The 27,418-nt window shown below is 38.2% G+C and overlaps 1 protein-coding gene across 2 annotated transcripts in view; it reads right to left on the reverse strand.

Annotated features, from left to right (window-relative positions):
• The window catches only part of CFAP299 (cilia and flagella associated protein 299), a 623,597-nt gene extending 597,874 nt beyond the window's left edge, over nucleotides 1-25,723 (reverse strand). The window contains exons 1-2 of one of the 2 annotated variants that reach the window (XM_082389447.1): nucleotides 25,590-25,723; nucleotides 7,182-7,312 (exon numbers count right to left, since the gene is read on the reverse strand). In XM_082389447.1, coding sequence (XP_082245573.1) covers nucleotides 7,182-7,312; nucleotides 25,590-25,700 — 242 coding nt within the window. In that variant the 5' untranslated portion in view covers nucleotides 25,701-25,723. Of the gene's footprint in view, nucleotides 1-7,181; nucleotides 7,313-25,204; nucleotides 25,478-25,589 lie in introns of those variants that run through there. The other variant, XM_082389448.1, reaches the window with a different exon arrangement.
• Nucleotides 25,724-27,418: the final 1,695 nt, after the last annotated feature.

Here is a 27,418-nt window from a genome sequence, read left to right on the forward strand (position 1 = left end):
GGGGTGGAGTTAAACCTCAAGAATCCAATGACTTGTAATTATTATAAAGACCAACAAGCTCAGAGTCAAGGACCCTAACTTTGAAAGTCATGAAGTTGGTTTACTGAACACGACATCCCTTGAGGCAAAATAGATAGGTGGTCAACAAAGGAACTACTCAATCTGTATCACAACAAGAAATCAAAGTTAATTATCTGAGGTTGAAGGCAGCCATCACAATAGAAAGTCAGGATGTCTTGCCCAGTGTGTCTACCTGATCCAGTTCTCAGACTAGGAACCTGCTGACTAAAGAAGTTACCCTGTCCTAAAGGAATAGACCTGTAACACTATATCAATTATCCATTGCAATGATTCCCTCTGTTCTTCCCCCAAGGGATCTTTAACCATTTACTTAAATGAGTAGACACTAAGGAAAGGAGAATAGCCAGATAGCTGATAGAGTATTGGGTGCAGGATCATAGCTGAGATTGGTACCTGGAGATCCAAAGCATCATCATGGTCCCACTATTAGAGTGCAGGCATAGGAGGGTAAGATAACACATGGAATCCTGGCCAAGGGTTGGTTTATAATAGGTCCACTGTGTCCATGGATCCACCCAGGGATCATTGATCTGAATATCTGCAATGATCTTATTCCCAAATCAGGTCACATGCTAGGGTACTGGCGATTAGGATTTCAACATACCTTTGCTGGAGAACACACTTCAACCCATAAAATTCAAGGATGGCCTTAAATTACAGTAGGGAAGAAAAACTTTCCCAAATGGGCAGAACTTCAGGTGACACATCTGATCATCCACTTTGTGTAGAAGGATAAAGAAAAAGAAATGTCCCAAAGATTAGAAGAGACTCATAAGCAATGGTGAATGGTCTGGTTGGCTGGGCAGGAAACTGTGAAGAAAAAAGGTGGAGACTAGGAATGTCTGAGTAACGTGGATGGACATAGGGGAATGAGTACAAGTGTGAAGATTTTTATAACACCCACCAAAAATGATGCACTAAACAACCCAAACAGACAAAAAGCCTCAGCCAGTTGATGTCAGCCAGCCTTGTCAGCAGTCTTCTCAATACTGGCATGACGGACACATGAACAAAGTAGAGCAGAGGAAGGCTATCCAAGGACCCAACAGCATAGACTCCCACTTACCGAGGCCAATCTAGCTACTTCTACTTCTCCATGTCCAATTTGCCAGCAACAGGGACCAATGTTGAGCCCCTGGTAGGTCATTATTCCTCAAGGAGAACAATGGACTCAATTTGACTACACTGGGTCCTTTTTATAAACCAAGAAGGGACAACAGTTCATTCCCACAGGAATACTTACCTATTCCAGATATGAGTGTGCCTTTTCTGCCTCCTTGGTCTTAGTTGGCCCCACTATCTGGATGCTTACAAAATGCCTGATCCACAGGCATGGAATCCAACACAACATTGGTTCCCAACCAGGGAACCCGCTGTACAACAAAAAAGGTGTGGGAGAGCGCTCATGACCATGGGATCTTCTGGCCATCTCACACAGTGCCCCATCAGAAGCTGTCAGCCTGAAAGTGTTGGAATGGTCCACTTAAGGCACAGCTGAATCACCAGCTTAGAGGCAACACTGTTCAAGGATAGGGTGCCATCTTTTAGAACACTCTTACCAGGGAAAACGGCAAGTGTCTCACTGAACTACAAACTATGGCTGCCACGTGAGCACTTTGGGCGTCTTGTGCCCAGGGAACAGCAGGCAAGACAGAGAGACACTATCTTGTGACGAGTAATTGCTGCTGATCAGCAAGAGAGATAGGACTGTCGTTACAGAATGGGGGTAGAGAGTAACAAGTGACAAACTCGAGTGGCCCACCCAGCTACCTCTTGGTACGCCCTTATAGAATTTTAAATGAGAATGAGAAATGCAACAACCCCAGCCTAAGGACAGTAGGATTACCAGGGCCTCCACCATCTTATGATTGAGACTCAGAGAGGTGACAGCTGAAGGCAGAGGATTTAGGATGGATAATGGAAGAAGGAGATGATGAGAACCACCTCTGGCCCCCAAACCAACAGCAGTGATGGGGACTAACTTTCCTCTTCTGAGTATCCTGCCCAGGAGAAAGGCCCTCGGTGCTCTGGAAGAACTGCTCCCTGCATGCACAAAATGGATCTCTATGTCACAAGGGGCGAACTGTGGCAGGCATGTGGACACATCACTCAGATATCCCTTGGAGAAAGGCCTCTCTGCCTGGCTGTGAGGAGTTGCTGAGCTGACAGCCTCCAGCTGTGAACCTTTCCAGGGTCTGCCTCAGTTTCAAGCTGAGATCACACTTTTGGGGGCAGCCCTCAGGCAATGACTGGGCACAGAAGAGGTACCAGGGCCTGAACATTTCACCCAATGTGGGACTTCTTTAATGGACAACCTTTACCCTGGAGCTTTCCACTGTGCTGGGAGAGTCTCTGTAACTTCGGCATCAAGATTCTGACCCTGCTTAGTCCTGTTTCCTCACTTTTCCTTTCACAGGTGTTACGTCCCCATCAAACCTTCTGCACTCTTAACCCTCACTGTCTGCCTCCTGGAGCAGCTAGTCTGCGACAAGCCACAACTCCATATTTTTTTGTTTAAGAGCTATAAAATATATGAGAATAACTTTTAAAACATAAAATATTTGAAACAAAGCAAAAAGTTGAAACCATTTCACAGAAGTCAGATTTTATCTAGCAGAACATTTTAAACTTACAGAAATTCATTTAATTCACTAGCATATGGTATTCACTTTTGATCATAAAGTGAATGGAGTAAAGTCATTTTACATGAAACAAATTTTGGCCTTTTATCCAGCTTCATCTTCATAAAATTAAAAGAGCATGTTATCAATTAATAGATACTTCCAACTCCTATTTTTAAAAACAAATTGAAGAAGAATACTCCAATCATACCAGAAATAGTTGACAGTTGATAAACTGACTAGATTGGCTAGAATAAAAAAGGTTGGGGACTTGTCCAACTTTTTAAATTTAGTCCCAGATGTACCAGAGGATAAAAGGACACAAGAGCCTTCTCCTTAATCACCACAGATATCCTCTTCATTTCAGCAAAAAAGATCACAGGGATCCCTATATATTCAGCATCTGAGACTCCTGTCAAGCTCACTTTACAAGAATTCCCAAAGGCTCATCACAAAGTCTCTTGAGAAGATAGCAACAGCCAAGCAGTATAATTATCAGTTCCACCAGGGCTGCCATTTATTCCATCTATGTTTCAGATTCTGTGCTTCAGTAAAATAAGGTCATTATCTCAGAAGCAGTTTTAAGAAGAGCTAATTCATCTCCTGAAAAGATAAGCTGACCCAAAGTGAAGAGGCCAATGGTCTTACAAGCTCATCCAGGGAAGTGTTCCACCTGAGATATGACTCAGTTATAGCTACTAACTAGATCCCAAGAACCCAATATTCAACTTCTGTGCAAACAGTCAAAGTCTATCTCTCCATCACCCATAGAAATCAACTGAACTTCTCACTGCAAATAGAAATTCTCCAAATCTTATGATGGGAGCTACCTGAGTAACCACCAGCTAAACTTATCCCATCCCTTCCTTCCAAACTTTATAGTCTCTGCCTTGTGGCTACTAAACCCAGCTGGCATGAATCTCAGGGGAAGAGACATGAGAGATGCTGTTTATGTGATAGTGAAGCAGAGATGGCTTTGAAGCAAAGCTTCAAGAAGCCAGGAGAATGCAGAGCCCACCTACCACCACCACTGCCACCACCACCAATCCAGTACATGTGGAAATGAGTGGCCTCTAGCTGGCACAACTTTAGGGGGGAAAAAAGTCTTAGCAAGGGAATAGGCACAAGTTAAAACAAAGAGGTAGAGAGAATGATTTGTGAAGAAAAAAAATTTATCATAGAATTGAGGCAAAGTAAAAGTGTCCATCTTCATACCCTTGTTTGCCTGCTTGGCTCCTACTTATCCTTTGAAGGTAAATTTAGCAGTCATGCCTTAAGAAGAGCCTTCCCTGTTCTCCACACCCTTCAAATCTTGACTTAGTACTACTTTAGGGTGTTGCCACAACACCTATGATAGCGTATGTTATCTTCCATTGTAACTGCCTTTTTTAATTGAGATATAATTCACATACCATAAAATTCAAACTTTTAAGGTATACAATTCAATGGCTCTTAGTATAGTCACAAAGTTGTGCAGTCATCACCAATATTTAATTCCAGAACATTCTTTCACCCCAGAAAGAAACTCTATACCCATTAGCAATCATTCTTCTTTCACTCTTCCTTCCAGCCCTTGGCCACCACAAATCTACTTTCTGTCCATATGGATTTACCTATTCCGAACATTTTATATAAATGGGACTATACAATTTACAATCTTTTTGTCTGCCTTCTTTTGCTAAGCCTAATGTTTTCAAGGTTTATCCATGTTGTAGCAGGTAAGAGTACTTCACTCCTTTTTATGACTAAATAATATTCCATTTTATCTATGTACCACATTTTTTTATCCATTCATCAGTTGATGGATATTTGGGTTGTTGCCCCTTTATGGCTACTATGAATAACGTTGCTAGGAACACTGGTTTTTAAGTGGACCTCTGTTTTCAATTCCCTTGGATATACATCTAAGAGTGGAATTATTGGGTCATATGGTAACTCTATGTTTAACTATTTGAAGAATTGCCAAACTATTTTCCATTGTATACTCCCACCAGCAATGTAATTGTCTTTCATCTATCTAACCCTCAAATTTCTTGAGGTCAGGGACTAAGTCTTATATTCTATCGTACTCCCAGCACCTAGCATAGTGCCTAATGGAGTATGGTTGTCTATGAGTATTTGTGAAGTTAATGACTAAATAAAGGGTCAAAATAATTTTTTTCACTTTATGCCTTCTTCTGGCAAAATACTTATCAAAATACCCCCTCCCAATATCTTTAACCAGACTTTTTTTATCTATGAAACTATTCTAAGTAAGTGACATACTCTTAGGTGCCAGCACTTCTTGAAACGGGTGCTCTATGATTGCTAGTGAAGAGGATTGTGATCTACTTGGGGCTGCTCACCCACACATTAGAGAAGTTAACGTAAGATAATCTGATAGTAGAATCACGTGTTTCCAAGTTGGTACCAGTTGGCGGGCAGTCACATGTTCATGCATATTTTCAAAGTGATCCTCAAGCAAATATAAGCACAGGACATATTTGGTGTCCACACTCTGCTGGCCCTGCTGCCAATAACACTACAATGGACCTGGCAGGGAAGGAAAGAGGAAACATATGGGGCCCATCCCACTACAAAGGCAGATGAGAAGATGCGCAGATGAAAAGGCTTTCCGATTCTAGCAGCTCTGGGTGGGGATTAGTATCCCAAGACTGGCACTTAAGTAGTCTGATGACTTCCAGCTCTGGCCAGTTAAAGAGACTATCGATAGAATAAATACTCATTTTGAGCCAAACACAAAATGGACATGTACATGGATAGAATTTATATGACCAACATGACCAACTCCTCTTGATATAAAACAGGATACAACTCTAATAAAATATGAATATACATTAATTCCTTATAAAATCTCACAAAAATCTCTATACTTCTGCTCCTGACTGATAAACATTTACTGATTAAAAACAGAAAGAGAAGACTCCCCTGATGTTTTATATGACACATCACATGTACACATATATTTTGCATCATTTCAATTTTCTACAAATAGAAGCCAAGTATACTTGTGTTGCATAAACTAGTGAAGTTTTATATAAATTTACCTTTGGTAAGAAGAATGGCCCCTTCAAAGATCCCCATGCCTAATCCTATCAGTATGTTACAGTACATGACAGAAGTGACTTTGCAGATGTAATGAAGGTTATAGACCTTAAAATAGGGAGATTATCCTAGATTATCTAGATGGACCCAGTGTGATCACATGAGCCCTCAGAAGGAGAGATCTTTCTGTGGCTGGAGTCAGGGAAGACTTGCATAAGGAGAAGTCAGAGAGATTTAAAGGTTGGCAGGATCTTGACCCATTCTTGCTGGCGGGCGGCCACATGGAAAACATGAGACGGAATGTGGGCAGCCTACAGGAGCAAAGAGGAGTCCCCAGGTTGACGGGTGACAGGGAAATGAGACCTCTGTCCTATAATCACAAGGAACTGAATCTGGCCTGAATGAGGGTGGAAGCAGACTCATCCACAGAGCGTCCAGAAAAGAACTCAGTCCAGCCAACAACAGGATTTTAACTTTGTGATATATGTAGCAGAGAATCCAGTTGAGCCACTGTACTCTGATTTCTGACCTACAGAACTATGAATAAATACGTTTGTGTTGTGTTCAGCGACTACGTTTGTGGTAATGTGTTATGACAGCAATAGAAAACTAGTATATTACTGAATGTTACTGTATTAAATGACAGTATCCTAGGGTTCTGAAATACAAGAACCACTAGAACAATCAATTAAAATTGCACATTCCCAGAACCAATTCACATTCCACTACCAAATGTTATTTTTATAATAAATACATGGGAGACTTCTACTCATAATTACTGGGTATTTTTTAAAATGTTATCTAAGAACAATATACCAATGTCTAAGTAATTTTTCTCACCAACATTTACAACTTTAGCATTCATTTTTAAAAAGTAAATAGATAATTACTTTGTCAAGTCTTTTTCAGTTTGTCTTAGTTTGATACGGTTCACTTTAGGTGTACATCTCTTTCCTAACATACTTTATTAGATTCATATTTTATATAACCACATATGAGTCATATTAACAAAAGCCAGTGATCGTTAATAGAGGTCAATGAATCAATGTTTACAAAAATGTGAGAACATAAATGAAGCCAAAGATTTACAGGCCTCAAAAGTACAAAGAACTCTAAGACAAAAGTCACTCATACTTTTAGTATATAAATGTGTAAAGCCAATAATATTGAGCTATGTGTAAACAGGACTTTATTGGTATGATGGCCATATTTTGGTATTTATATTTTTAAATTTGTAGCTCACAGTTGCATGTGGCTTTATCGCAACCATATTACAGTTCCTCCAGTTCCTGATCTGCAGAACAGATGCTTAGAATATTCCAAGTTCTACCTGCTCCAACCAATGTTTCTAAATTACAACAATGCCAACAAAATTGGATTTTTCCAGACAATCTACAATATAATATAAAATCCATTTGGAACAAGGACACTTACTTTTTCTGAGTTCTTTCAGCCAACCTTGCAATCTCTATCGCTGCCTTCCTTGCTTCGAAATCTTCCCTTTTCACCACCTCTCCAGTCCCGCGGTAGCCTAGCTCCACCAACTGGCGGGCCAGGCCTTCATCCTAAAAAGAAAATCAATTGTTACATTTGTGGATTAATGAGACATCTTATTTTATCTAATGTACACTGAATAATTGTTTTAAATGAAAAATCAAATGGAATATTTAAATATGAGACAAGAGCTATTAGATATGAAAAGTTAGAATTCTTTCTAACAATAATTTGATAAACATCTGATTTGTCATCCCTTTCCCAGAGATGTAAGATAAAAAAATAATAACATCAAGCACTAAATTTTCTCTAAGGGATTGCAGGACAAAGGTCTGTAATGTTTTTAATCAATTTGAGAACAGCTGTAGATAATAAAGTATCTTTCAAACAATAAAACTATAGACAATAGTATTTATACAAGAAAGACTTTTTAAAAACCAACTGCACAAAAAGAAAATTGGGTTGCTTTCAGCAAGTTCAACATTTCAGAGACTTACTTCCTTGAAGTCAATTAACTGACGACACAGAGCATTATAACTTCAAATACAAAACAAAGGATAGATGAATTTCCTATTTGAGTAGAAAGATATTGTTTCCATATAATGTTGGTACCAATAAAAGCAGAGAAGTAGAAATCCAAGAAGATGACAAGAAGCTTCAAACTGAAAAAATTAAAATTTCCCCACAGTCCTTTAGACCTTTTATATTTCAGTTACTTTAAGAACTGTCACACACATTTTTGTCACTTGCATAGCATATTCAAAAAAGAACAGCATTTCCCCGAAACTTGAATAGGTGACGTTTTACTTGAAGTTACTAATATAAAGGCTTATGTATTACATAAAAATATGTATATTAACATATTACATTATCCTTACATTAAACAAGAAATGTCTGAAATATAGAAAAAACAGCATATATTTTATTGTTACAGACCCTTACTTACTACATCACTGCTGAATGCAAGAACTGTCTAACAGAATTAAATAAGAAAACTTAAGATTTGTGGTTAATAATCTATACAACCCATGGTGGCTATTTTAAAGTTCCAACTATTCTAACAAAAAAATTTAGACACCATCAACCTAGAAAACTTTGCTACTTTTCTTTGCTAAACACTAAAAGCAAATGCTGAACTCTGTGTAGCAACATGGATACATTTGCCAAGTTAAGGCAAAGCACCAGGCTTTGCACAAGGGCGCTTTGCCTTCTTTCTGACTTGTTCCCCTGCTCACTATACTTGCTATCCCAGGTTGCTTTAGTGCAAACAACAAAACTGAGCAAATGCCTCCACCTAGTGGAGTTAATATTTAAATGAAAAAGCGATGCAGATTTCGGGTTTGATTTACAAAAGTGGAATGATTTGAGTGTAAATCTTCTTAAATACGTTACTTAAAGTGAGCTTATGGGAAGAACTCGCAGTGAGCTCTGCTGAGACTGTGGGTTTCTTCTAGTGGAATATAAGTTGCTTGTGGTCAACAGAGTATTTTATATAATAAAGACAGTTAAAAAGTTGCTGTACTAACTTTGTATATGGAATGAATTATGCATTCCTGTGTGCCTTACCTGAGCCGCACAGAATCATTTGGATAGCTCTGCACTCACTGACACTCATGTATATTGCAAAAAATGACAAGATCAAGTACAAAGTTGAAGTTGTTGCCCCACTTAACCATTACCATGTTTTAACTGGTGGAATTACAAGCCATCTCTCTACTGTAAATGGTCAATAATCTTTAAAGAATTATCTTTAAAGAAACTGAGAAATAAAATACTTTCATTTATTCACATATTTAGCATTTCTGTTGATTTTCATTCCTTTGTGTAGACCTAAGTTTCCTACTAATATATGATTTTCCTTCTACCTAAAAATCTTTAACAATTCTTATAGTAAGGGTCTGCTAACAACAAAAGTATCGTGGCTTTTGTTTTACTGAAAAAAATATTGATTTCACTTTAATTTTTTTCTTCCAGTTTTATTGAGATATAATTGACTTATAGACATCACGAAATGATTACCTTAGTAAGTTTAGTGAACATCTATCATCTCATATAGATACAAAATTAAAGAAATAGAAAAATATATATATTTTTCCCTTGGGATGAGAACTCTTAGGATTTACTTTCATATATAACATAAAGCAGTGTTAATTATATTTATCATGCTGTACATTAGATCCCTAGTACTTATTTCTCTTATAATTGGCAGTTCAATACCTTTTCACTGCCTTCATTCAATTCCCCCTCCCTCCACACCCTAACCTCTGGTAACCACAAATCTGATCTGTTTTTCTATGAGTATGTTTGTTTGTTTGTTTTTGCAGTATAATTGACCTACAACACTAAGTTAGGTCCTATCACACAACATAGTGATTCGATATTTCTATACATTGCAAGATGATCACCACGATATCTAGTTAACAAATATGTCACCATACAAAGATATTACATAGTTATTGACTATATTCCCCACACTGTACATTTCATACCTGTGACTCATTTACTTCTGTGCAACTGGAAGTTTGTACCTCTTAATCTCCCTCACCTATTTCTCTTCTCTCTCCAATTCCCTCCCCTTTGGCAACCACCTGCTTGTTCTCTGTATCTCTGACTCTATTTCTGCTTTGTTATATTTGTTCATTTGTTTTTATTTTTTTGATTCTACATATAAGTGAGATCATACAGTATCTGTCTTTCTCTGTCTGACTTATTTTACTAAACATAATGCCCTTTAGGTCCATCCATGTTGTCAGAAATGGTATGATTTCATTCTTTTTTATGGCTGAGTAATATGCTATTGCAACCACATCTTCTTTCTCCAATCATCCGTGGATGGGTGCTTAGGTTCCTTCTATATCTTGCCTACTGTAAATAATGCTATGATGAAAATAGGGGTGCATGTCTTTTCAAATTAGTGTTTTTCATTTTCTTTGGATAAATACCCAAGAGTAGAACTGCTAGATTGTATGGTAGTTCCGGTTTTAATTTTTTGAGGAATCTCCATACTCTTTTCCACAGTGGCTGCAGCAATTTACATTCCCACCAACAGTACATAAAGGTTCCCTTTTCTCCACACCCTCACCAATACTTGTTATTTGTTGTCTTTTTGATAATAGCCATTCTGAAAGTTGTGAGGTGATATCTCATTGTGGTTTTGATTTGCATTTTCCCGATGACTAGTGATATTGAGCATCTTTTCATATGCCTCTTGGCCATCTGTATATCTTCTGTGGAAAAATGTCTATTCAGATTCTCTGCCATTTCTTTAATCAGGTTGCTTGGGGGTTTTTTGATGTTGAGCTGTATGAGTTCTTTGTATATTTTGGATATTAACCCCTTCTCAGATATATCATTTGCAAATATCTTCTCCCATTCAGTACGTGGCCTTTTTGTTTTGTTGACAGTTTCCGTTGCTGTGCAAAAGCTTTTTAGCTTGATGTAATCCCATTTGTTTATTTTTGCTTTTGTTTTCCTTGCCTGGGGAGATGTATCCAAAAATATATTACCCAGACCAATGTCAGAGAGCACACTGCCTATGCTTTCTTCTAGACGTTTCATGGTTACAGGTCTTACATTGATGTCTTTAAAACATTTTGAATTTATTTTGGTGCATGGTGTGAGAAGGTAGTCCAGTTTGACCCTTTTGCATACAGCTGTCCAGTTTTCCCAACAGCATTTATTAAAGAGGTTGTCTTTTTCCCATTGTATATTCTTGTCTGCTTTGTCAAAGATTAATGTTCCATTAAAGTGTGGGTTCATTTCTGGGCTCTCTATTCTGTTCCATTGATCTATGTGTCTGTTTTTGTGCCAGTACCATGTTTTTTTGATTACCATAGCTTTGTATTATAGTTTGAAATAGAGCTTTGTTTCTTTATCAAGATTGTTTTGGCTATTTGAAGTCTTCTGTGTTTCCATACAAATCTTAGGATTTGTTCTAGTTCTATGAAAAAATCCCATTGGTATTTTTATAGGGATTGCATTGAATCTGTAGACTGCCTTGGGTAGTATGGTCATTTTAACAATATTAATTCCTCCAATCCATGAGCACTGTATATCTTTCCATCTGTTTGTGTCACCTTCACTTTTCTTCATCAGTGTCTTAAGTTTTTCCAAGTATAGGTCTTCTACCTCCTTAGTTAGATTTATTCCTAACTATTTTATTCTTTTTGATGCAATTGCAAACAGGATTGTTTTCTTAGTTTCCCTTTCTGATAGTTCACTGTTAGCAAATAAAAAAGCAACAGGTTTCTGTATATTAATTTTGTATACTGCAACTTTACCAAATCCCTTGATGAGTCCTAGTAGTTTTTTGATGACATCTTTAGGATTTATTATGTATAGTATCATGTCATCTGCAAACAGTGACAATTTTACTTCTTCCTTTCCAATTTGGATTCATTTCTTTTTCTTGGATTTACAATTCTATGTTGAACAAAAGTGGCATGTGTGGGCATCCTTGTCTTATTCCTGATCTTAGAGGAATTGCTTTCAGCCTTCCACTGTTGAGTATGATGTTAGCTGTGGGCTTGTCATATATGGCCTTTATTATATTGAGGTATGTTTCCTTTATACCCACTTTGTTGAGAATTTTTATCATAAATGGATATTGAATTTTGTCAAAAGCTTTTACTGCATCTATCGAAATGATCATATGATTTTCATTCATCAATTTGTTAATATGGTGTATCACTTTGATTGATTTGTGGATATTGAGCCATCCTTGCATCTCTGGGTTAAATCTCACTTGATCATGCTGCATGATCCTTTCAATATATTGTTGAATTCAGTTTGCTAATATTTTGTTCAGGATTTTTGAGGCTATTGGGCTGTAATTTTCTTTTTTGGTCTGATTTTGTCTGGTTTTGGTATTTGGGTGATGCTGGCTTTGTAGAATGGGTTTGGAAGCATTATTTCTGCCTTAATTTTTTGAAGTGTTTGAAAGGTATAGGTGTTAACTCTTCTCTAAATATTTAGTAGAATTCACCTGAGAAGCCATCTGGTCCTGGGCTTTTGTTTGTTGGGAGTTTGTTTATTACTGATTCAATTTCATTACTGGTAATTGGTCTGTTCATATTTTCTATTTCTTCCTGGTTCATTTTTAGGACATTGTACATTTCTAGGAATTTGTCCATTTCTTCTAGGTTGTCCATTTTATTGGCATATAGGTGTTCATAGTAGTCTCTTATGATCCTTTGTATTTTTGTGGTGTCAGTTGTAACTTCTCCTTTTTCATTTCTGATTTTATTTGTTTGGGCCCTCTCTCTTTTTTCTTTGATGAGATTGGCTAAAGGTTTATCAACTTTATCTTTTCAAAGAAACAGCTCCTAGCTTCATTGATCTTTTCTATTGTTTTTCTAGTCTCTACATCATTTATTTCTGCTCTGATCTTTATGATTTCTTTCTATTTACTCACTTTGGGTTATGTTTGTTCTTCTTTTTCTAGTTCCTTTAGGTGTAAGGTTAGATTGTTTATTTGAGATTTTTCTTGTTTCTTGAAAAGCTTCTTTCATTATACACTTCCCTCTTAGACCTGCTTTTGCTTCATCCCCTAGATTTTTGATTGTTGGGTTTTCTTTTTCATTTTTCTCCAGGAATTTTTTTAAATTTTCTCTTTGATGTCTTCAGTTATTTCACCTTAATTTTTGAAAGACATTTTTGCTAGATTAGTGTTCCAGGATGACTTTTTACCTTTCAGCACTTTAGAGATGTCATCCCATTGTCCCATGACTTGTATTATTTCTGATGAGAAGTTCAATCTTTCCTGTCTGAACTCATCCTTGCATTCCTATGATAAATCACACTACTTAAGAGTAGTATTTAGTAGTCTCTGATCTATTATTTCTTAATATAGTCCTAGATTCATTTTTCACTTCTTTTCATCCAGTTCATAAGTAAAATTAGTCTTTAGCTTTCCATTTTGTGCTATCCTTCTCTAGATTGATGTCAGGGTTACATAAGTCCTATAAAATGATTTAAGAATACATTCTGGGGTTTCCCCAGTGGCGCAGTGGTTGAGAATCTGCCTGCCAATGCAGGGGACATGGGTTCGAGCCCTGGTCTGGGAGGATCCCACATGCCGCGGAGCAACTAGGCCCGTGAGCCACAATTGCTGAGCCTGTGCATCTGGATCCTGTGCTCTGCAACAAGAGAGGCCACGATAGTGAGAGGCCCACGCACTGCGATGAAGAGTGGCCCCCACTTGCCGCAACAGGAGAAGGCCCTCGCACAGAAACGAAGACCCAATACAGCCAAAAATAAATAAATTAAAAAAAAAAAAAGAATACATTCTCCTTGTGAAAAAATTAACATGTGGCAGATGGAGTGAATTTGTATTCTGTCAACTTAGCTAAGCTGGAGCTTTGTTTCCATAATTTTTCTTCCTTAGATAGTTACAGGTTAGATTGGGCCACAAGAGACATTTGCAATAGATTTGGAAGACAGCAAAGGAGAAGCCATATTGTTCTAGCTCTTAGAGAAGCTTCTCCTTTACGTCCTCCAACTCCTGGGACAAGTGCATGAGTATGTTAAGCTCTGTGACTAAAGGTGTCAGCTTCTTCTGCAGATCTCTTCTACCATCAAAGATGGAGGTGTGAAAGAGGTGAGGGCCTGATCCAAGTTCCAGTTTGTCCTTATGAATTCTAGCTCATCCTTGCAGGTCTGTCTGCCCTTGTTTCCCACAAATCTCACAACTCCCACAATCCCTGGCTGTCTGTCCTAATGACTTCAGGTTCCAGCACCAGACACCAAAGAAACAGCCTTTCATTGACCATTTAAACAGTTCTCATAATTGTGTAGGGGCAAATCTTTATAAAAAAGTAAATACATGTGACACACATATATCTACATCTACATCTATATATATATGTATGTGTGTGTGTTCTGCTTCTCTGACGGAACCCTGAATGAGTCACAATTAGCTATTGGCAATGGTTCCAGAGGAATAGAAATTTAAGGGTGGGTTCTCTGAATTGGTTCTGGGTTACCTAGAATTGGTTCTCTGATCTTATTAAAAGTATTACAAGCCCTGTTTACAGTAGAAAAGATTATACTGTAGTCGGTGAAATGCAGAGGCCAAGTTATTTATCACCTTTAGAAACGTGCAATGAAAACAGAGCTTTAGGTAACCAAGTGTTTGCTGCCACAGGACAATTTAGTGACAATAAGAAACATAACGGTATTGGTTGCTTCCAAGTGTGTTGAAGGTCTTGGGAAAAGAAAATGAGAAGCTCACAGTTTGGGGATTAGCCAGCCATTTGGTGGCAGGTTAGTTACACAGGACTACCCACATAATGAAAGGGGAAAATATTTGACATAGTTTCATGATTTTTAAAAGCTTTTTTCCATAAATTATATTATGCCATATATATACTTTTCATATAATTATTATTTTTTAGCGTCCATGTAAGAATTACCGGTTTGTTAAATTTGCTCATTTTTCTATTGGATTTTATTTATTTATTATTGATTTATAAAGCTATATTCTATACAGCAAGTCCTTGTTGAGTATACATTTTGCAAATATTTATTCTCAGGTAGTTGCCTATCTTTTGATTTATGATATATTTTGTCATACAGAGTTTAAAAATTTTGGCAAGGAAATTGTATATGAAACCTTAATAAAGTACACAGAAAAACTGCATCAGTGCATTTAGTAGAAAAAAGAAAGCTTGAAAATAACAAGCTAACCATTCAACTAGAGAAAAAATAACAAAATACACCAAAATGATATAGAAGGAAAGAATAAAAACAACAGGAAAATGAATAAAATAGAAATTAAAATATACAAATCCAGTCAGCTTTAATTGACTAATGAAAGCCAAGAGCTTATTCTGTTTTTTTTTAAATTGAAGTATAGTTGATTTCAAGAGCTTCCTCTTTTTTTTTTTTTTTTAATATTTACTTATTTATTTATTTGGCTGCACTGGGCCTTAGTTGTGGCACACAGGATCTTCATTGCAGCACATAGGATCTTTAGTTGAGGCATGCGGGATCTTTAGGTGTGGCATGCAGGATCTTTAATTGTGGCATGTCGATCTAGTTCCCTGACCAGGGATCAAACCCGGGCCCCCTGCACTGGTAGTACAAAGTCTTAGCCACTGGACCACCAGGGAAGTCCCTCAAGAGCTTATTCTTTTAAAAGACCAAGAAAATAGATAACATTTGGCAAGATTTATGGTGAAAAAGAAGGAATACACAAACAATTTTAGAAATCAGAAAAGAGCCATAACAACAGATAAAAGAAAACTACATACAAGTTTATAGTAATAATTTGAAAATCTGTGTAAAAATATATGAAGCATTTGCTCAAGTTATGAATTCAGAAGAGATCTGTCAGTGGTTTTATGAGTCCTTGATTTTCCCCAAAAAAAGTCTTCATTTTGCATTCCCATTTGAAAATTAGTTTATTTAGTCAGAGTCCAGGCAGGAAATAGATGATGTATTTAAATGGAGTAACTGAAGGAAACTGAATGGCTTAGTTAATTTACAAAGGTATTCACCAGGTTAAGAGAAATCCAAGTGGGACAATGAAATACCCTGCAGCTAGCAACAGCAGTAAGCTACTGTATTAGTAGCCATTAACCTATGCAAATGAGGTAAGGGGAGGGAGCAACTAATAGGACACAGGGAGATGGCTGTAGGACAGTGTTATCAGACCCTGAGTTTTGGCTTGATGGAAGAAAATATCGACTGCTAACCTGCAGCACAGTATGGAAGGAGTCTGAAAAAAAAATGCCCAGCCTCCTGGCTTCTAATTTCTTACTGGTGCCTCTTATTGGCTGAACCCAACTGGCCAAATGTAAAGGGAGTCCAGTTGAAGTAGTCAACAGAAATCACCCTCTTGGAGCACACAGCACAGAGCACGTTGGGGTAGGATAGAACTCAAGGTAAAACAGAATCTCAGGGGCCAAACAGGGACAGAATATAGCCAGGGACAGAATTCTAGGCTCAAAGTAAAATTTCCTAAGAAGTTTAAAGATATTACTCCATTTTCTTCTAGGAATCACTATTAGGAATGCAAAGTCTAAGATCAAGCTGATTCCCATTTACAGGTTATTTGTTGACACTTTGAATTATTTTTTAAATTGTGGTAAAACATACATGACATAAGACTAACCATTTTAAGTGTACAGTACAGTGGTATTAAGTACATTCATGTTATTGTGACGTTATCATCACTACCATCCGTCACCACAACTCTTTTTATCTTACAAAACTGAAACTATGTGCCAGTTAAACAATAGCTCCCCATCTTCCCTTCCCCCAAGACCCTGGCAATGACCATTCTACTTTCTGTCTCCGTGAATTTGACTACCCTAGGCACCTCATATAAGTGGAATTACACAGTATTTGTCTTTTTGTGGCTACTTATTTTGCTTAGAATAATGTCCTCAAGACTTCCATGTTGTAGCATGTTTCAGAATTTCCTTCATTTTAAAGGCTTAATAATATTCCATTGTAGATATATACCACATTCTGTTTATGCATTCATCCATCAGTAGACACTTGTGTTGCTTCTACCTTTGGCAATTGTGAATAATGCTACTATCAACATGAGTATACAAATATCTGTTCAAGTTCCTGCTTTCAATTCTTTTGGCTACATAGTATCCAGAAATGGAATTTCTAGATCATATAGTAATTTTCTTTCTAATTTTCTGAGGAGCTGTCATACTGTTTCCACAATGGCTGCACCATTTTACATTCCCACCAGCAGTGTACAGTGTTCCAGTCTCTCCACATCCTCACCAACACTTGTCATTTTCTGTTTTTTTTGATAATAGCTATCCTAATGGGTGTGAAGTGATATGCCATTGTGGTTTTGACTTGCATTTCCCTAATGATTAATGATGTTGACACCTTTTTATGTGCTTATTGGTCATTTGTGTACGTTCTTTGGAGAAACATCTTTTCAAGTTCTTTGCCCAATTTTTAATTGGATTATTTGCTTTTGTGTTGTTCAACTGTAGTTTTTTCCATATTCTGGATATTAACCCCTATCAGATATATAATTTGCAAATATTTCCTCCCATTCTATGGGTTGCCTTTTGACTCTATTGATGGTGTCTTTCAATACACCAAGTTTCAATACAAAAGTTTTTAATTTTGATGTCATGCAATTTGAATTATTTTTGAACTATCATTTTATTCTCAGAGTTCTGTAATTCTACCACTAACTGCCAAGGTGTGGATCTTTTTCATTCATCCTACTAAGCAACTGATTGTAAGATGGGCACTTACAATCTTGCACTTATCTCCAACACAGAGAATTTTTGTTGTTGTTGTTATTCCATTGATTATTTTATCCCCCTCATTTTCTGTATAATTTATTTCTAGAATGTCTATTAGATAAATATTGAGCCTCCTGGAATTATTTGTTCATACTTTCCTTCATATAATTCTTATTTTCCTCATTTTTTTTTTTTTTTTACTGCATTCTGGGTAATTACATCAACTTTAACTTCCAGATCATTAAATTGTCCTTTAAAAGTGACATTGTCCTTCCATTAGTTAGCTCTTTTAAAAATGTCATCAAGTTTTTAATTTCTAAGAATTCTTTCTTGCTCTCTGATTGCTCCCTTTTCATACCAGTCTATTATTTTGCTTACAGACTTCATATTATACATATTAAAATGCCTGTAAGGTAGAAAATTAGAATTTATTTAAAGTTGCCTCAGGGTTTTGAGTGTTTTGTTTTGTCTGACATTACTTGTTCTCCTTATTCATCTTAGGCCCTCCCTTTCATGCTCCTGTGTTCCCTCAAACATCTGGGAATACATAGTTATGAATAGAGAACTGGGTAATTAGCAAAGTCATTAGCATGGATTCCCTCTATAGTCGTACAGATCTGATTCCCTAACTGGTTTCTCCTCTGAATAGATGAACTGAGGAAGTTATGTGTAAAAGAGCAGAATATAGTAATGTACAGACTCCACTTGAGGATGTGGACATGAAGAAGGAAGGCGGTCTGGGGTAAATCCCACCCTCTCCAACCTAATTACCAAAATAAGAAGGACTTGGTAGTAAGTGTAACTCTCTCCAGATTTTCTTCTCCTCTCCAACATCTATTCTGGCCTTCTAACACTATCTAACTACTTCACGCTTAGTTTTGATTATCTCTCGAGCCCCTTTACCTGCTCCAGGACTCCTTGCTAGGCACTTCTTTTAGAGAGCAGTTCTCTCATTTATCCTTGGGTTAAACATTGCAGGTATATGCTGGGGATAGGATACACCTCTGGCTTAGCTAATGCAGAATTAACTTCTTTAATCAATTATAGGTTCTCTCTTGCTCTTTGTATTATTGTTACCCCTGACTTTTCTCTAAATCTGCTTTACCTTCCCAACACTGTTCTTATTTATTCATTTTGGGCTATGGTTTTCTCTATCTTGTCAATCTCTAACTTATCAGAAATAAGCACAATTTCTGATCCTGTAGAGTAGCATCCTTTCATGTCTCCTAGTGCTATTATAGATTTATTCTATTTCATATTTACCAGGAAAATGGATAGACAGATGACGGGTAGGAAGGAAAGGAAGGAGGGAGGGAGGAAGGGGGGAGGGTGAGAGGGAGGGAGGGAAGGAAGGAAGCAAGCAAGCAAGGAAGGAAGAAAGCAAGCTTGATTATACCCAGGGCTCTACAAGTCCACAGTGTCTACTTCAGCCACAACTTTTTCTTTTTTTAATATACCTAAAAAGCTTCAGAAAAAATCTTCTTGCCTCTAGTTGTAAAACAATCCAATCCATCCTTCCAATGGAAGACTGAATGATTAAACCAGAAAGTGTCCATTGGATTTAGTGACACATCCTTCACTTGTCACCATGGCAAGAACAATTTCTATTGAATGTGAAGATGGGAGCCAGCTAGCAGTGGGTTGAAAAACAGAAGATGGAGGAAATAAAGATTAAGGACTTTACAATTCATTCAAGAAGGATAACTGTGAAAAAGGAAGAAAAGACAGATATGGAGGGGAGAATGGGAGATACCTCACTGAGCACAGAAGGGACTGATGGAATTAAAGGTGAGAGGAGCTAATCAATAGAGGTAGTTCCCTAAATACATGAAGCAAAAGGGTAGAGAATGCAAGTGACCATCATCGATCAAGCCTATTAGTTGCAAACAGCAGGGTTTACTGTAGCCGGTCCAAGCATTAAAAAGGAATTATTAAAATACAATAGCTCAAAAGATCCCTGGGAAAGTGAAATTTGAAGCCTACACAGCCAGAAACAATACTCTAAGCCATACAAACTATTTCAACAAATATCCCTCACTGCCACCACTGAAAACATATACTGCAACTCACCATGTTGACCTAGGACATTACACGACCGAACTTCTGCCACTGCATCAACTGAAAGTCAAGAGCCTCAACCACCTCATTCAATACAAAATGGATTCTACATGGTGCTTTCTTCCTCATGTCACTCTTTTCCTATACAGCAGTCTCATGTAGGTGTATATGATTGGCAGTGCCTAAGTCACACAAAGATACACTAGCAGCAAGGAAAACTGAGAAGATGAATTTCTGCCTCTACCTTAGGGAGGTGGGACTCAGAGTTGGGAAAATTCCCAAAACATTATAATGATAATGTGTGTTCAAATGCCAGATTCAGTATATTCAGATAGGCACCATGCATGGTAGACACCATTAACACAGGTGGGAAGGAAGAGAGGATGGGCAGAAATTAAGGTGGTTTTATAAGTTTCATGGTAGAAAACTGAAGAGGGTTCCAGCCTGATTGACTCTTTTTGTTGATTTGGAGAGATGAAGTCATCCACTAAGAGCCTGAAGAGAGGAAAGAAAGTTTGAAAAACAAGCTGGGGCGGGCGGAGAATCAAGGAAGTGCAATAGGCAATTCGCAAAAGAAATGCAAATGGCCAGGAAAAATTTAAAAGATGGTCAACCTCACTAATAATCAGAAAAATTAAAATTAAAACAACGAGTTTTTTTTCACATATGATTTGACAAAAAACAAAAGGGTTGACAATATCAAGTGCTGGTGACTGTCTGAGAGAAAAGGTGTCTCATACACGCTGGTGGGAGAGTAAATGACTACTCTGGAGGGCACTTTCACCATGTTTATTATGACCCCTCAATTCTACTTTTTGATACATTTACAACTGCACACAAAGAGGATGTACAAAAGACGCTCATTTCACTGTTGTTTGGGATATTGCAATAAGGAAAATGAACTTCCAAAGGACCAACCTAAGTAAACAATGGATTCAATGTAGCAACTTATAAAGAATAGGAAGATCTACATAGAGTGACATTAAATGGCCTCCAAGATTTAATGTCGATTTTTTTTGTTTCAGAAAGATATAAATATTACCTTTTGTGTAGAAAATATAAATGAAGAATAATATATATATTTACATAAAATGAAAATATTTATGTAGTATAATACTGAAGCCCATGTGCCCTGGAGCCCGTGCTCTGCAACAGGAGAAGCCATGGCAATGAGAAGCCCCCACTCACTGCAACTAGAGAAAGCCCATGTGCAGCAACGAAGACCCAATGCAGCCATAAATAAATGAATAAATAAATAAAATTTATTAAAAATATATATATTTTTGAAGACTACTCAGATGTATGCAAGAAGAAAGATACTAGGGTAAACTTCAGCCCTTATTGCTGCAGCTTGGCTCAGAACCACACAAATATCATCTCCTACCTCTGCCACCTAGTCTAGATTCCCCTCACCCTCAACTAACATCTCTACTGGTCTTGGTAGCATATCAAGTGGTGTGAGCCAGACCCTTATTCCTGAGGGCTCTGAACCCCTGGTCACCATGCCCTTTTCAAGTCTGGGTTGCTGCCCTTGTACATTTACCACCACAACTGAGAAAGAGATTACCAAGAGGCATCCAAGTGAGTTACCAAAATTCCAAACACATTCCTTCATGACTGATTTTATAAGTCCTAACTTTTCCTGACAGTAAAGCTCAATTATGCTTGCCGAGATGGTGACTCTTCTTGCCTCCTGATTCCTAGACAAGGAGCCTGAAGATTCCAGGCAAGAGTTATAACTTCTAATTCAACTGACTCTCACCAAGTCACCTGATGGCATGTTCCCCCATTTAGTACCAGGACAATTAACCCGCAGAGGCCCCAGTAAGGAAAGAAAGTCCAAATTCTTTGGGTTAGGTGCTTTAACCTCTTAGTTCCCAGAAAAAGGGAACAAAGCTCAGTGCAAAGATCTTGGATGCTAAGTATATGCTGTATCATGGTGGATGGCACCCATTCTCTGAAACTATCATCTCCAAATTGGCACTTCATTTATGCTTTTAGCAACCCATTCCAATGATCTATCTGCTGGCAGCTCTGAATGTTTCTGAATATATTATGAAAAGTGAACCACATGCTCAGGTCCTTACTCCCACAGTTCCTCTGTTGTAGCCTAGGTCCCTAGTCTGACACAGTGGTAAATGGGACCCTGTGCCTGTGGATGAAATAGTCATTCCGTAAGACCCCATCTATAGATGCTATGCAATTCCCATCAAGATTTTAATGACATTTTTTTTACAGAAGTAGAAAAAAAATCCTAAAATTTATGTGGAACCACAAAAGACCCCAGACAGTCACAGTAATCTTGGAAAAGAACAACAAACTGGGATGCATCACAATTCCTGATTTCAAGCTATATTAGGAAGTTATAGTAATCAAAACAGTATGGTAATGGCATAAAACAGACACATAGACCAATGGAACATAATTGAGAGCCCAGAAATAAACCCATGCATATGGTCAACTAACATTTGACAAGGGAACCAAGAATACTCAACAGAGAAAAGACAGTCTTTTCCATAAGCGGTGCTAAGGAAAATTTGATAGTCACATGTAAAATAATGAAACTAGACCCAGATGTTACATGACTCGCAAAAATTAACTTGAAATGGATTAAAGACTTAAATGTAAAACCTGAAACCGTAGAACTCATAGAAGAAAACAGGAAAAAAGCTCATTGAAGTGTCTAGGCAATGATTTTTTGGATTTGACGCCAAACGCATAAACAACAAAATCAAAAGTAAATAAGTGGGACTACATCAAACTAAAAAGTTTCTGCACAGCAAAATTATCAACAAAATGAAAAGGTCACCTATGGAATGGAAATCATATATCTGATAAGGAGTTAAAATCCAAAATATAAAAAAAAGAAAAACTCATACAACTCAATAGCAGAAAAATAAACAATCTAATTTAAAAATGGACAAAGAACCTGAATAGACATATTGTCCCAAGAAGATATTCAAATGGCCAACAGGTACATGACAAGGTGCTCAACATCACTAATCAGTAGGGTGAAAATCAAAATCACAATGAGATACTACCACAGCATGTTAGAATGGCTACCATCAAAAAGACAAGAGATAACAAATGCTAGTGAGGATATGGAGAAAAGGAAATGCTTGCAGCCACTATGGAAAACAATATGAAGTTCCTCAAAAAATTACAAATAGAACTACCATACAAGCCAGCATTTCCACTTCTGGGAATACATCCACGGGAAACAGAAACACTATGTTGAAGAGATATCTGCACCCCCATGTTCATTAAAGCATTATTTACAACTGCCAAGACATGGAAACAACAACGTAAGAGTCCATCAACAGATCAATGGATAAAGAAAAGTGGTGCACCATTCAGCCATACTGAATACTATTCAGCCATGAAAAAGAAGGAAATTCTGCCATCATTGACGACATGGATGGACCTTGAGGACATTATGCTAAGTGAAATAAGTCAGACTAAGAAAGACAAGTACTGTATCTCACTTATATGTGGAATCTAAAAACAAACAAACACACACACAAAAAAACAAACTCAAAGAGATCAGATATGTGATTACCAGATGAAGGGATTGGATGCCCATGGTCAAAAGGTACAAACTTCCAGGTATAAATTAGGACTGGAGATGTAATGCACAATCTGATGACTACGGCTACCACTGCTGGGTGGTAGAGCTGAACGTTGCCAAGAGAGTAAATCCTAAAAGTTCTCATCACAAGGAAAACACCATTTTTTCTTTTTTTCTTTTTTTCTCTTTCATCTACATGAGATGACAGATGTTAACTAAACTTACTGTGGTAATCATTTTGCAAAATATGTAAGTTAAGTCATTATGCTCTATACCTTAAACTTAGGCAGTGCGATATGTCAATGAGATCTCAATAAAACCAAGAGAAAAAAATATTCCATTAGGTAGCAGAGCAGTGTTATGACTAGCCAGAAGAGGCAAACCCATTACTACCAAATGTGTCTGTTCCTATCACACTGAATTGCTGACCCTTCCAAAGTTGAAGGGGCCCAATGCTTTTAGTTGCCACCAAGTGGTTAGCTGGTTCCCTTGAGAAATGGTGCTATATCGGAGGCATTCGACTTGCTTGCTGACAGTCGAATGCCTGTCATCCAAGTTGGACATTCTGAGGTAGCGGTAGCTACATCAGCCTTGGCAAGTGGGAGCCCCCCCTATTGGGCCCATGTGTAGCCTCCATCTTCCTCCCTGTGCCCATCATGCCAGCACTAAGGTGGCCAATGAAAGAGGCTGGCTGACAGCAACTGGCTTAACCAATGCCAAATTTTAAAGTAAATTTCTTTACCTTTCGCCTAAACATAGTCACCATTACCCATTTTGCAGATCTTTAAAATTCTGATTGATGAAACACAAAGTATTAATTTCTCACTCCTAATAAACGTTAATGCTTTTACTTTCTAATTCACATTTAAAAAAAAACAAAAAACAACTCTGCCTTTAAAAAAATTGAAACCCTTCTTAAGATATCAAGCTTAAGCTTGGCAATTTTCCACAAGTGCTACAAAGATGATAATAGCCTATTGGGATATTTATTGTCTATATTTCATTCTTGTTTATTTAGATATTCAAAACCTTAGATGCAAACATTGTTTGGCACCACTACTATTTCCCCTTCATTGCAGTGACTTCCATGCAAGGCATAAAACGGAACCTTCATGATTTTAAACATGTTATCTGCATAAAATATTAAAAAGCTTGTTTTTGAAATCAGAAGATATGTTGGAAATACCACCTGGCTTTTTTTAACAGTTAATTCCAGAAAGATCAAATTATCTGTCCAAGGTCACACAACTTGTTCTTAGCAGAGATAGGACTAAAATTAGATGATTCTAGTTCCTTAAAATTATGTTCCTATCTAGAACATGAATGTGTTTTGGAGGATAAGCACTTTTCAGACCTTGGAATCCACAATGAAGTAAAATCTCACTTTGAAAACGATCATTGGAGTCCAAAAATTTCAGTCCCCTAAACGGCTTGAATCACGTTGTTGCGGATAAGGAGTCTGGGGATTGGCTGCAGGATACAAATCCTTCTCAGACCCAGGTGTGGTGTGACGCCAAACAGAGGCCCTTGTTCTTTCTGGCCTAAATAGAGAAGGGCAGTTGGCGGCTCTGTGGCATAGCTCCAGGGCAGGAAAATCCAAGTCAGTGCCCATTTAGTCGGCCTGGTCTGGGAATACGCCCCGGGTCTCGGGACCACCGTCCACCTCCTGCTTCTCAGGACCCATAGTCTATTATTTTCCCCGCTCAGCTTGGTTCTCCTCGAAGAGGACAAGAACTCCATCCCTCCGCGGCCCCCCGCCCCCTACCAGCTTCCCACCCATCCCCACACCTTTAAGAAGCAGGTCGGAGGATGGCTGCTGAGAGGAAGACAGTAGCCAATCCCAATTACGTCCGATTTTGCTGTGTTGCAGGCTTTTTTTTTTTTTTTAACTATCAACAATAGTTGTGAACAATCAACTCGATAAAAATGAATCAGCTCATGCCTGCAATGCCAGGGAGCTGTAACGTAATTAAAGGGCTTTCTGAGTCAACTACTTGGGGTGGAAGTTCATGGAACCCAATGCCTAGTATATACTAGATACACCTGAAAGGATACTGTCTTCCGTTCTTTAGTACAAACTGGCAAAGGAAAGAGAAACAGAGTCAGACCTGAATTGCAGCCCCCGGAAGGGGCTCAGCGGGCTTCGGAATCCAGCCCCGTTCCTCAAAGGAGCAGGACTTTGGAAGGGACACGGGCCAGGAGGGGGGGCGACGGATGCCGCCATACAGACATTCCAGGCCCCGCAGCGAGTGTACGTGCGTGCGCGCGCGTGCGTGCGCGCGTGCGCGCGTGCGTGGGTCCGTGCCGGGTCACGGACGCCAGGGGCCCGAATTCTGTACGGACCCAGGCCCCGCCGTACAGCAGTCGGGAAACTGCGGGGCCTGCCGTTCCCGCGGTCCACCGCCAGGGGGCGAACACCCCACGACGCGGGGGCTCGGGAGGGACCGAGGAACGCGAAACGGTGACCCCCCCCTGCGGGGCTGCCGCCCTTACCTCCAGGTAGTACATGTCCAGTGTAGTGATCTGCGAGTCCAGGAAATCTTCATAGGTGTTGAACTGAGTGACTATATTGTCCACGGTGGTCGACCCCTCTTCCTGATCCATTGCGGTTGCCTTGGTCGGAGCGTCCCCAGCGACGGAGGCGGGGGGTGGGGGGGGAGGGGGGCAGGGTCAGAAGGTTCCACCCACTTCGTCCCTTCCAATCAGTTGGGAACCGGTGCGGAGCTTTGGACGTTAATCCCACCCCCGTGTCCTGCTAGCGTTTCAGGCTTCCTTCTAACTCCTAGGAACGCCGTCTCAAATTACCCACTCCAAGTTCAAGTCTGACACCGTCAACTGACTCGGACTTCGGCGAAGCATGCAGCCACGGGAGAGATGCAAATTGCAATCCAAAATTTAAAAGAATATGTGGACAAAATACTATAGATCAGAGCTTCTAATCGTGTTCTAAAACAATGCTGTGAAGGACAAAAATATCAGGGTTAGTTCTCAAGTAACTGAAGATCCATTTTTGCAGGGAGAGTATCTCAAAACAAGTTTCTGGAAATGGTCTTGTGAACAAATCCGATAACAAAATACATTAATGATTGTGTTATTTCAAAAATTTTGGATACAAGGAAGAATTTGTGAATTTCCCAAAGGAAAGAAACTCAACGAAATATCTTTGAAGACCTCTTTTGGCCCCAAGTGCTTGTTTTTATTTATTTTTTTTTTCTTTTTACTTTTTAAGAGTAAGCACACAATGAAAGACCTTGGCTTGTTGAAGCTGCCTTTTTCAAAGGGTACAATATCTGTGGAAACTTAGACAGTAAAGGTTTTTACTAAAGACTTTTCCTTTAGAACAGTTTTGCATTTTTAAAACATGGATTTAAAGTAATCCAACCTGGCAGCTGGCAAAACTTTTCAGAATCCATTTCTGGATTTTAACGTTCTATAAATCGTCCTTAGGAATTAACACATAGTACAACACTTGAGCCTGAGGTAGTTGCTCTCTAAGTACTTACTGAATTGATTTTGAAGATTTTCACAGAAGTGCAAAAACATTTTTTAATGAAAACATCTGGTAAGATACTTCACCTTGAGTTAGCTTTCTTAATTTAAAAAGTCATCTCAAAATTAGGATGTCATGAATGTACAAATTTTAAGTGATGTAAACAATAATCTCTAGGATATTACTGACTTGTCTTTTAATTAATCTGAGATGTTTTAAAAGGCACTTTGGACATTACTTTTAAATGCAATGTAATCATTTAATTTAGGAGAACAGAAAGAAAGAAGAGAGAAACCCTGGACACATAACAACAACAACAACATTAATAATAATAATACCATTTATTGAGTGCACCCTGCATACCACACACTGTCCTAAGTGTCAACAATGAATTACATCTTTAACTAGTATTTATGCTAAAATTAACAACCACCAACACTTTGATATCATCTAATCTAAAAAGATTATCATGTCTAAAAAGACTTGAAAATTCAAACAGCCCAAGGATGAGAAGAAATCCATGTGACTTAAGACATTCTAATTGATAAGAGACACAGGTCTCAGTATTCTCAATTATCCAGAGAGTTCTATAAATGCCTCCTGAAAGAAGCATTATTCTGGATGAACTGAGCATAAGGAAAGGCTTAGAAAAGTTCTAGCCACTTACTATGTACGGAAAATATATATTTGTTTCAGTATGATAATATTTATTAAAACTTTACCATGTGCCAGCCCTGTTCTAAATACATACTTTACATGCATTATCTTGTTTAATCATGACCTCAAATCCACCAGGAAAGTAGCACTAGCATTATCCATAATATAGAGACAG

This window comes from Balaenoptera borealis, assembly GCF_965194805.1.
Source record: "Balaenoptera borealis genome assembly, chromosome: 4".
Classification (NCBI taxonomy): Eukaryota; Metazoa; Chordata; class Mammalia; order Artiodactyla; family Balaenopteridae; genus Balaenoptera; species Balaenoptera borealis.